At 40.6% G+C, this 12652-nt stretch overlaps 1 protein-coding gene across 8 annotated transcripts in view; it reads right to left on the bottom strand.

Annotated features, from left to right (window-relative positions):
- The window catches only part of LOC135226965 (probable phosphorylase b kinase regulatory subunit alpha), a 349374-nt gene that overhangs the window by 31653 nt on the left and 305069 nt on the right, over positions 1-12652 (bottom strand). For all 8 annotated transcript variants that reach the window (XM_064266663.1, XM_064266662.1, XM_064266664.1 and 5 more), the window contains one exon: positions 11502-11615. In XM_064266663.1, the coding sequence (XP_064122733.1) occupies positions 11502-11615 (114 nt within the window). The remainder of the gene's footprint in view (positions 1-11501; positions 11616-12652) is intronic.

Genomic DNA, 12652 nt, shown 5'->3' with positions numbered 1-12652 from the left:
TATTCCTCTGATGACCTTCCCTTCTGTATGACTCAATTGGTACAACTTGACAACAAGGAGTAGGCTTGAGTGATCGCCTCAAAAAATAAAAACACATGGAAATTTCTGACCACTTTTCCTTTGTTTGGCTTGTGTTCCCTTATGTTTTAGGTGATGTAGTTCTTTCGATAACCACAGAGTACTTTGATAAATCAAAGCTGGCCCTCCTAAAGGTCTCTAACGCAAACTCACGCCGTACTGAGCTTGACTAAAAAACATATCTGTCATCATGACCTGTGCATTGGCACATTATCCTGGATTCTGGGGCAAATTGGAAACTGTTGTTCCCAACTAAGGAAACTGTTGTTCCCAACTACTTTTGAATCTACGTCAAAAACCTGGCTATTGAGTACTCCCACTCTACCAAGGTCAGAGGAAGACAGTTTCCTGTAACGTGACTGACGTATGGGCTTGGTGGTAACCCAGCGAGTCTACTCTGATATAAGTATGTTTTCACGTAGTAGATCAGAGTTTCTTGTGTGCACCAGCTAGTTCAATGCTCCTGAGTCATCTGAAGATTAATCAGTGTGAAGTGATATTAACATACCGGATGACCCAATCATCAGTCAAATGTGTATCACCATACAGGTAATTACAGAGAGACTTCCCCCTGTTCTGACAACGGCTCCACAAGATCATTGTCTACTGACAGAACGCCTTTAATGGAGAGAAACCTCCTCTATAAAGGCAGTCACGACTGAAGGGTCGTTCTGTATGTGTGAGACGAAGAACTCTGGAGTCGTGTTACATCTGAGCTGATGCTCTGCACCCAAAATCTTAAACTGTTAGTTTGAAAAGGGATACTGGGCAAACTCCAGACCTGAGAGATTAATTCTAAATATCGGTAGTGCCTCTTCCCCACACGAACCTGGTAGAGAAGATTGTGCCAAGACAAATCTTATCAGTCACTCATCTTGGGTCCACCTCAATTACTGGAACACCTTCCTCTGTTCAGGATATGGTGGAACAGGTAGAACGGAGGGTTTGCGTAGCCTCCAAGTTGTTCCCAGTATCCCAAATGGAATCCTCAGACTGCTCGAAGGGCAAGAACCCTGTAGCAGACAGGTCTTATGTAGGTCTTCAATTATACAGACAATATCATAGGAAAACCCAAGGGAATCTCCTATGATAATATATTCTACTCAGAAACATCCTAATTATCCTCCTGTCAAAGGAATTAACCTGTTAACAGGACAGGGCTCATTCTTCAAAAGGAATGTTACTTTCCAACCACGAAGCACCCTATGCAGTGATCTGTTACAATATACGGACATATGTCCAATATGTTACCTTCCAAAGAGAAACCCTATATATTGCCAAAAACCACCATTGTGCTATTCTCGAGCAACCTAGCACAGAATTGTACCCAACGTTAACTTCACCTAACATAACTCTTGAGGAATGGGAAATTCTCCACCTTTCTCTTCCAGAGCTCTTGAAGTTTTAATGACTTGCTTCAGCCAACTGAAGCTCGAACCCGCTATGCTAGGTTCATGACTTCAATACTTAGAAACTAGGCCAGGATGGAAGAGACCCCTTTGAAGATGCTAGGTTAGTCTAGCAAACAACCACTTGGACTAGGCTAAGTAAGTATGTATAGTCAGTTCCAAACTGGTTAACTTGTTTCAAGTTGGCAAGACCAGGTTCACACTGGCTTGGTTAGGTTAGGCTAGTTCAATTCTTCCACCAATTAGGCTACGCTAACTCCTCCTCCACTTAGGCTAGGCTAAGTCCATCAGAGAAGTACGCTAACTAGTCTAGGCTAGGATAGACTAGCTTAATCTACAAACTCATGACTTAGGTTAGGGTAAAGTCGTCCAAGAGAGTTTGACTATACATGCTAGGCTACAACCACAACCTGCTAGGCTGAGGTGGTAAAAGTGTTCCAAATGGGTAGCCTAGGTACTAGTCTATGCTCAGCTATGAGAACCTTACTACTCAGACCAAGCTAAGATAGTGAAGGCATGTTCAAGTAGCAAGGCCATGCCAAGTCATCAACCCATTGTTAGGCTAAGTTGACATGTATGACGTGTACTATGCTGGAACCAGCTAACCCAACAGTTAGGCTAAGCTAACTAAGAACTGTACCACTCAGACTAAGCTAAGATAGTAAATCAGGTTCGAAAGCCAAGACCGCAACCATTAGCTAGGCTAAGTTGGCACATGTATGCCCAAACCAGTTAGTTCGGACAGTCTTCAGCTAAGAACTACTACTCAGATTGAACTATGATAGAAGCGATAGATTCGGACTAGTTGGGGTGGGCTACGAATTTAACCACTTGTTAGGCTAAAAGGTATGACTCAATTAGCTGGGCTATAGCATCCTAGGTTACGAGTGCACTACTCAGGCTTGTCTACCCAAAGTGGTGAAAGAAAGAAATTCCACCTCCTCCTTTCGACTTGAAGTTTTCTTCATGGCCTATACACCCGAAACTCACTCAATGAGTAGGCCTGAATCTTAGTTTATGGGATACCTATCACCACCAATTCTATTCCCAACAAAATAAAAAACGCCTTGTGCGATTAGAGACTGAAACGTGTTTCATGAGCTTCGTTAAGATGAATGGTTCTACAGCACTTTACTGCAAGCACCCAAGCTATCGACTAACTGTAACTACTTGTCTAAGAGTCGAAGCGTTTGGTCAATATTCTTATAGGAACAAACCAGATTATACCAAAAAGTATATAAAACAAGGGAATTCTTCTTACCTGTAGAGGTTTGAAGTTTTCTTGGGTCAACCCAAAGTCTGTTAATTCCCACCATGCAGACTGTATTCGATTACTAAGAGGAATCCATAGACTGGTTGTGATGGGTGCCCACGTTGGTAGACAGCGGGTGAATGTGGCCGATGCACCTCCGGTTCTCTTAGCACGTAAATGAGAGGGTGACACATCTCAATAACTACTGCGTAGACCTTACGACCGTCCACTGTCCAGCATTACATGCATTGTAAAACTACGCTGTTCTTGTTCTCACGATTAAACCAGCAGATGCCAAATGGTTTGTGTTTACTTTCCAAACTTAGGATAAAACTTACACAAAACCGTGAAAAGAAGTGAATTTAGCGTATCTATTGATAATCTATATACAAATATGAGAGCAATTTTATCATTATTGCATTACTATGACATCTAGAATTCATGGAAACAGTTTATAAAGGCATCAGTGTATGTATCAAGTTCGCCTAATTGGCAGCACTGATTAACCAGTCCCCAAGTTTTTACGAACGATTCCTACGCCCGTCACTGTTTACACAGTTGCCTCCTACGACTGTCATGGTCCTTCCAGCTGGCATATTCCCTACGGCCATCATATTCCTTATGACCATCATATTCTTACGACCGTCATATTCCTCATGGTCTTCATAGTCCTCATGGCCATCATAGCTCTCATGGTCGTCATGGTTCTTAAGTCCTTCATAGCTCTCATGGCGTCATGGTTCTTACGCCCATCATAGCTCTACGGCCGACATGGTTATCACAACCTAGGCTATCACTGGGCTGTTGACAACCTAGACGGCAACCGTCTAGAGTTGACTGAGCTAAATTACTGCTTAAGCTTTCTTATTCAAAATTTAACTGGAGCATGCACCGGCATTGCCGCTTATCCTATGAGAAAATTCACATTTCTCCATATACGTGCGTGCTCCCGAAATGAAAGCGTAATTATAATGATGCCACCGAAGACGAGAGGTTGGCAGCAGTAGGCTGTGGCGTCATGACTACCGCCATTTTGACAGCAGTTTTGGCTATGACATCATCACGCTTGATGGAAGCATGAGGCTGTTGATGGTACTCTTGCAGCCAAGACCAAGAGACCCAAACTGCTGTGGCATTGCTACTTTTTACAAGGATGTGACAGTCCTGGCTCGAAGATGAAGAAGAAATTATTCTTCTCCTCTTGGCACGAGGATCAGTCACGAAGTCCCTGATTCTAGTATTCTCCAACTCTTCACAGCCACACTAGACCAAGCTTCCATCAGTCACTTGTTCGACAATTACAACTAATTCTTGTGCTTTCTTATAATAGGGATGTGACAGTTCTGGCTCGAAGATGGAGAAGAAACTTCTCCTCTTGGCTCGAGGATCAGCCACGAAGTCCCTATTCTTCAAGGATTGGCAGGAGAACGCACTGGCGTCAAAGTCACCAAGCTTTTTGACACCTAAGCGGAAGGAGACGGAGGAAAGACTTGCGTCTTTTCCACTATGTGTTTGTTATATGTATCTCCTAACACTTGCAATTTCTCTAAAAAAATAAATGTGCGTGTCGCCAAATCCGAAAGCGTAGTTGTAAAGTACTCTTGTACCTCGAAGAAGCCAAAATGGAAGCGCTTCTCCGTGTAGGCCGCAGCAGTGAAGTGACGTCATGGCGGGCGCCATGTTTATGGCGTCACTGAGCATCTTGAATGCGAAGCCAGCACTCGACAAGAAGTGCAAGGCTGTTGTTATTCTTGTAGACATAGCATTCTGACTCAAAAGGCTGCAGCGTTGCACTATCTGCTTCTCTACAGATGTTGACGCATTCGACCGCCATCCAGTGCATATCAGGATAGAAAGGACATCCACAGCGTGAGACCCTGGATGGCAGCGCAACGTCATATAGGAAACCAACTGTCCTTCTTGGGTTGGTACTCCTGACAGGCGTAACGCCGATTGCGCACCTCCACCAACTCTGCCCACATATCTTGAACAAAAACAAGATGGCGATGCACACCTCTCCCCGCAATGAAAGGAGCACAATTAGTCAAAATTACTTCCCAAAGCACATCCTGATACATCCAAGCTTTGGATTCACAGGCAAGCCATATAACATAAGTGAAAATCCAAAGTACAGGCAGCGAATTAACTGTATCTGAAGAGTTTCTGCACCTGCGACCTACTACACGATGAGTACCCCGACGTCAAAAGCGTTGAAGATAATATCCGTGCGTTTATCTGCTTCTTGTGATATCCAGGAAATCTCGAAGCATGAGAAGGCTCCATGTTCACAATAGTGCCTGGGAATTCCAAAAGCAACAGATTCAAAACAACGGGGCTAATTAAGTCAGCTTTAAAAGGACGGAAGTAAAGTACGTCCTCTCTTAAAGACAGTAAGAAAATAACAAACGGGGTCACACGTTAAAGATGGGTATGTGGGTGGCTCCACATGACTCATGACCAAGTACAGATGCCAACAGTCCCTTGCGTACACAATTATTTTTAACTTTACCAGCTTCCAGCTGGCGCTAAGTATTTATCCTAATATTAAGACCGAAGGTTTATTTCGTATATGAACAATCAGACTTACCAGCCTTGTGCTTATCTAAGAATTCATTACTTATAGTTAAGAACCACTTACTACCATGTGCAAGACACTGGCATAAACAAGAGCAAGTACTGACGTAAACAATTGAATGATGAAACAGCCGTTGAGCAATGTCAGTTACTGTAAGGGTTGCCTTACAGTTATCGACTTGTTAAAAATTTGCTAACTTTCCATGCTGAATTCCATAAGTAAAAATAAAATAAATCTTTATTCATCCTTCAGACAATGGAGAGGAAAGTGTTATGAAAGTATGCCATTAAGTTTACATTTATAACTGTGGCTGAAGAAATAAATAACGTACAGGCCGCAAAACATTTTGGAAGTAGCCAAGGCAAAATCTGAGTACTGGCAAAATCACAACTTTACTTCCTTTAATTTACTGCATTTATAAATAAAGTATGTTGCATTTTTAAACCAAGCTTTGATAATCTACAAAAAAAATAAATCTTCAAAATGTGCTTCATTTAGAAACTAATGGCTGTGATGATGATGGTAAAATGCAATCAGCTGCTGATTTTAAGAATTCGAACATTGCAAGATTGCAAATGACACCTGATTACTATGTTCATAAATTATAAATGTGACAATAAGGCATAAAATATAATTGCATACAGTATAAACAACAACAATTTTATTAAATTATCATTATGCTCAATACAACTGTATTATTTGACCTTTGCAAATGGCTATCTTTCAGTATAAGAACGTAACTGGGGCCAATAGTTTTATTTTCTCTCTCTCTCTCTCTCTCTCTCTCTCTCTCGTCCTCTTCTCTAAATCTCTCGTCTCCCTCTCTCTCTCTCTCTCTCTCTCTCTCTCTCACATGCAGATTTAAAGAAACAAAAGGAGCAGATTACGTTTTGCTGAAAATGAAAGCCAGAAAAGTTTGAAGCGCTGGAAAACATTGAAAAGTGCCATGAGATAATAATTTAACAGTGCACTTATAAAGTGGTTTAAGCTCCGACTTCGTGAAGGCGTAAGCATTTCCAGGGGAGAAGCTTATGGAGCAGGCCAGTATTTTCATAAGGAACTAAACCTAATGAATGATAGAACAGCTCAAGGTGTGGATAACAAAATTCTAGGTGGAGCAAAATACCAGTAACCACTGCTCTGCAAGTCAAGTTCAGTACCCTATGTGTGAATGCTGTGTACTGAATGGCTCAACACAAATAAACTGTTTTGACTGGCTGCATGATATCCAAGGAGTTGGTATTTAGGGTAAGGTACATTTGCCACACTGTATTTGCCTCAGTTTTCCATTGCTAGTTTCCATTACAACATTGGATATGCTCATGTTCATAAAATCGCCAGGAAATTTCACACACAAACAGATTCAAAGCAAAAGGGGCAAACTAAACCGGCCTTAAAAGGACAGAAGCAAAGCACATCCACTCTTAAAGGCGGTAAGAAAATAACAAACATGGTCACGGTTTAAAGAGGGGAATGTGGGTGGCTCCACATGACTCGTGACCAAGCACAGATACCACTAGTCCCTTGCATAGAAAATTTTTTAAACTTTACCAGTTTCCAGCTGGCGCTAAGTTATTTATCCTAATGTTAAGACCGAGGGTTTGTTTCGTACATGAACAAAATGCTATTGCTATGGTGGACTATTAACCACTGTCTAATAGATTCTGTATAAGCAGAAATGGAACTTGTTCCAAGTTTATTAAAACTGGCCATTTTGCACGTGTAGTCATCAATTTATTCATTTTGTCACTCATTCAAGAACCATAAAGGTTTCAAGTCATCAACTTCCATCAACAGTGTAATAATGGTTTCCTCAGTTTTGGACTGCCACACCTGAAGCAAAAGTAAAAGGATACCTGATATTGCAATTGTTGAGACTGATCATCTCATTCAAACAGCTTGCACAATGACTGAAGCTTTCAAATACTATCTGCTGCTGTTATAGTATCAATGGATTCTGGTAATGATCACATGGTAATTAAGGGCAGCATAATTTGTATGCTGAATAGTGTGACGCCCAAGGCATTCTGGGAACTACAATGCCCCGTGACCAAGTACAGATGCTATAGTCCCTGGATCACACAAGTTTCTCATTAATTCTACCAGTTGTCCAGCTGGCGCTAGTATATATCCTAATGTTCAGACCGAAGATTTGTTTCGTATATGAACAAAGTGTGATTTCATGAGAATAAGGAATAATTTTGACCTATATTTTAACACAACTTTTGCTAGCACAACTGATCTCTGATCATCTTTTCCTCCCTAGAGTGACCAAATTTGCCAGACAACAGCACCAATATTCTGTTAATGTGCATTCCACAGCCTCAATTAGAGTCTCAAAATTTCAGCAACAGAGGTGCTTCGTCCGGCAGCCAGGTATTCAACCCAACTGAAGGGGAAGACGGTCAGGTACTTGGAGGTCGTCATCCAGCAACTGACCACCACAATACAGTAACCAACAACCTGAGATTGGAGCTACAGAAGCAAACCAAAGGAAGAAATGGACAAGAGAAGAAAATAAGGAAATATGGAGATGCTACATCAGAAGCAACCCGATGGAGAGAGGATATAGAAGAAGGTGGTCAACATCTGGAATGAGAGGAATACACACCCCCCAAACAGAGCAGAGGCTGGCAGACCAAGTAAGGAACATAAAGAAAAGAACTGGCTCTTCCCAATAGAAAGAGAGAACTGGAAAGGGAAATGTCACACGACAACGAATTACACGAAGACGAACTGAGAGACGGCCACAGAAGACGACAGGGATGATGAGGTATCAAACAATGACACACGAAGAAACACCGACGAAGTAACAGAGAGGACGGAATGGGTAGAAAAGATTACACAATGGATGGAGCCAGACAGAGAGAACAAAGATCCCCTACATGACAGCCTACACCACCAAGAAATTAAGGGAGAAAACAAGTGAGGTCAATGAAATAATGGGCATAATACACACCACAGTATCACAGAAACAAATAACTTGGCATATGCAGGAGCAAGATTAGTAGCAGAACTGATGGGGATTCGAACACCAACACCACCAGCACAACCAACCCAACAGAAACGAAAACAGCAACCTCCTTGGAAAAGGCGCCTGGAAAAGCAAATCATGGCGATGAGATCTGACTTGAAGTAAACTGAAAGAAAAGATGGCAGAAAAAAGGCTAAGAAGCAAGAAAACAAGGGAGGACAAACTCCAACAACGAAACTACAAAGTCCAAGAGAGGGGACCAAACAACACAATAAAAGATGTAAAAACAGAGGCTTAAGGCCAAAGCACATAAGATCCAACGGTACATGAACAGGAATAAGGGGGGATACCAACAGAACAAAACTATTTGGAACCAACCAGAAAAGACTATACAGCCAACTAAGAGGGGAAGACAACCACCAAGAAATTCCTGAAGCCGAACCAAGTAAGAGACTCTGGGAAAACATATGGAGCAATCTGATATCACACAACAAACATGCAACATGGCTCCAGGAAGTCAAGGAAGAAGAAACATGGAGAATAAAACAAAGATTCACAGTGATCACGACAGACACAGTTAGACACCAACAAAAGAAAATGCCAAACTGGAAAGCCCAAGGTCCCAATGAAGTCCATGGATACTGGCTCAAAAACTTCAAGGCCCTACACCCACGAATAGCAGAACAACTCCAGCATTGTATCTCAAATCACCATGCACCCAAATGGATGACCAAAGGAAGAACATCCTTAGTACAAAAAGACAAGAGTAAGGGAAATATAGCCAGTAACTACAGGCCTATCACCTGCCTACCAATAATGGGGAAGTTACTAACAGGTATCATCAGTGAAAGGCTATACAATTACCTAGAGGAGACAAACACCATCCCCCACCAACAGAAAGGCTGCAGAAGGAAGTGTAAGGGCACAAAAGACCAGCTCCTGATAGACAAAATGGTAATGAAGAACAGTAGGAGAAGGAAAACAAACCTAAGCATGGCATGGATAGACTATAAGAAAGCCTTCGACATGATACCACACACGGCTAATAGAATGCCTGAAAATATATGGGGCACAGGAAAACGCCATCAGCTTCCTCAAAAATACAATGTGCAACTGGAATACAATACTTACAAGCTCTGGAATAAGACTAGCAGAGGTTAATATCAGGAGAGGGATCTTTCAGGGCGACTCACTGTCCCCACTACTCTTCGTAGTAGCCATGATTCCCATGACAAAAGTACTACAGAAGATGGATGCCGGGTACCAACTCAAGAAAAGAGGCAACAGAATCAACCATCTGATGTTTATGGATGACATCAAGCTGTATGGTAAGAGCATCAAGGAAATAGATACCCTAATCCAGACTGTAAGGATTGTATCTGGGGACATCAGGATGGAGTTTGGAATAGAAAAATGCGCCTTAGTCAACATACAAAAAGGCAAAGTAACGAGAACTGAAGGGATAAAGCTACCAGATGGGAGCAACATCAAACACATAGATGACACAGGATACAAATACCTGGGAATAATGGAAGGAGGGGATATAAAACACCAAGAGATGAAGGACACGATCAGGAAAGAACATATGCAGAGACTGAAGGCGATACTTAAGTCAAACTCAACGACCGGAAGTATGATAAAAGCCATAAAACACATGGGCAGTGCCAGTAATCAGATACAGCACAGGAATAGCGGAATGGACGAAGGCAGAACTCTGCAGCATAGATCAGAAAACCAGGAAACATGACAATACACAAAGCACTACACCCAAGAGCAAATACGGACAGACTATACATAACACGAAAGGAAGGAGGGAGAGGACTACTAAGTACAGAGGACTGCGTCAACATCGAGAACAGAGCACTGGGGCAATATCTGAAAACCAGTGAAGACGAGTAGGGCTAAAGAGGCATGGGGAAGAAGGACTAATAAAAAGTATACGAAGAACCCAGAAATATACAGAGACAGGAGAATGCACAAACAGAGAGGAACTGGCACAACAAACCAATGCAAGGACAATAACATGGAGGCAGGACTAAAGAACTAGCCAAACAATGACACATGGCAATGGCTACAGAGGGGAGAGCTAAAGAAGGAAACTGAAGGAATGATAACAGCGGCACAAGATCAGGCCTTAAGAACCAGATATGTTTCAAAGAACGATAGACAGAATATCTCTCCCATATGTAGGAAGTACAATACGAAAAATGAAACCATAAACCACATAGCAAGTGAATGTCCGGCACTTGCACAGAACCAGTACAAAAAGAGGCATGATTCATGCAAAGCAGCCCTCCACTGGAGCCTGTGCAAGAAACATCAGCTATCTTGCAGTAATAAGTGGTACGAGCACCAACCTGAGGGAGTGATAGAAAACGATCAGGCAAGATCCTCTGGGACTATGGTATCAGAACGGATAGGGTGATACGTGCAAATAGACCAGACGTGACGTTGATTGACAAAGTCAAGAAGAAAGTATCACTCATTGATGTCGCAATACCATGGGACACCAGAGATGAAGAGAAAGAAGAGGGAAAAAATTGGATAAGTATCAGGATCTGAAAATAGAATAAGAAGGATATGGGATATGCCACTGGAGCACTAGGCACGATCCCAAGAGCCCTGAAAAGGAATCTACAATAGACAAACTAGATTTTGGGTCTGAGGTAGTCTCCAGGACTCTGCAGAAGATGTGATCCTAGAAATGGCGCACATAGTAAGAAAGTGATGGACTCCTAATGAGGCAGGATGCAAACCTGTAACCCCACACTACAAATACCACCCAGTTCGAATTGGAGGACTGTGATAGAGCAAAAAATAAAAATAATAATAAAATAATAAAGTATAGTATTCTATGGATATGAATAATTTGAGGGACACCAACTACTAATTTTAGATACCTGAAATGTATTTTATAAATGTATGTGCATTAGATGAGCCAAGTATAAATTGCAAGGTTAGCTAAGGTTTGAGATAAGCTGATGTAAGCTGTGGGGTAGAACACTGCCCTTATCTGCATTTTGCTCCACCATTATTTGTGAGGATGAGCAACTAGTGTATCTTTTATTCCTCATGACAGGCTGCTGGGATAACCAAATTTTCCAATTACTATCTGTCACCCCCTATGTCTCAAGGCACTTCACCAAGTGATGAACTGAGAGCAAAATCATGACTAATAAATATTATAAGGTATATTATACAGCAGTTACTTACCTGATCTTGTAAAAAGATATTATTAGCCAAGTGAACAATATCTTGAGCCGAAACGATGTCTCCCATATAATCAGAAACGTAGTATTCTCGCACCATAGACAGCACCATCAAAGCCTACATAAGAGAAGCAATTTTTCAAATGTTAATGGACTTTATTATCCTAGCTCAATTACTTCCAGAAAACTATACCATTATCTACTCTCTACCACCGAAAAAATTGAAAACATCAATAAACTCATGCTAAACATTATATGACTAGATAAACACATTCATACAATTGCAGCACTCCTGATGAAGATATATTTTGCTGTAGTATATATTTTGCAACTGTGACAATGATTCAACTATATCTATAATAAAAGATGATGTGATTAATGCAAATATTGGTTATATATGTAATAAATACTGGCAATGGAAATAAGCTTTTACAATTAGTGACAGAAAAGCACTGATGAATGAACTACATATAATAAATAATGATGTCAAATAGTGAAAAAAAGTAAAAAATATTATTGGAAATAAGCAAACAAGATTTTTACAACATTTCTGCTAATAGGCATTTTTATACATTAATACCTGAAACTTGCGTGATTCGAGTTGCACGATTCACAGACACACAAACTTTTTATTGGAACCTAACTAATTGTCTCACACAAGTTTTTCACGGACATGCGAACATTTGCGAATCCTCGTGAAAACCTGCATGTTTTGCTTAATTTTTTTATGTAATTTATTATAAGTTTTCAAGCTTTGTGTGTAAATTAAATAACATTAAATAATAAAAGTAATAATTCTCTCTCTCTCTCTCTCTCTCTCTCCATCCTCTCTCTCTCTCTCTCTGTCTCTCTCTCTCTCTTTTACTGAGATAAGAGAATTTTTTTTGGTACCTGTATATGTTTAAAGTTTTGTATGATAAATTAATTAATTAATAATAAGTACTAATTTTCACACATTAATAATAATAATAATAATAATAATAATAATAATAATAATAATAATAATAATAGAACTGTACTAATTACAAAATTTGTATGTGGTACATTTTTTAAATAAACAAATAATTTTTCCCTTATCATTTGTTAACTGTTGAAGAGAAGCTTGGAAGCAAAGCTGTCAAATATGTCAATTTAATACGACTGGAAGGGGAAGTG

This window comes from Macrobrachium nipponense, chromosome 15 (assembly GCF_015104395.2).
Source record: "Macrobrachium nipponense isolate FS-2020 chromosome 15, ASM1510439v2, whole genome shotgun sequence".
Classification (NCBI taxonomy): Eukaryota; Metazoa; Arthropoda; class Malacostraca; order Decapoda; family Palaemonidae; genus Macrobrachium; species Macrobrachium nipponense.
This window is presented reverse-complemented; position numbering and strand designations above follow the sequence as displayed.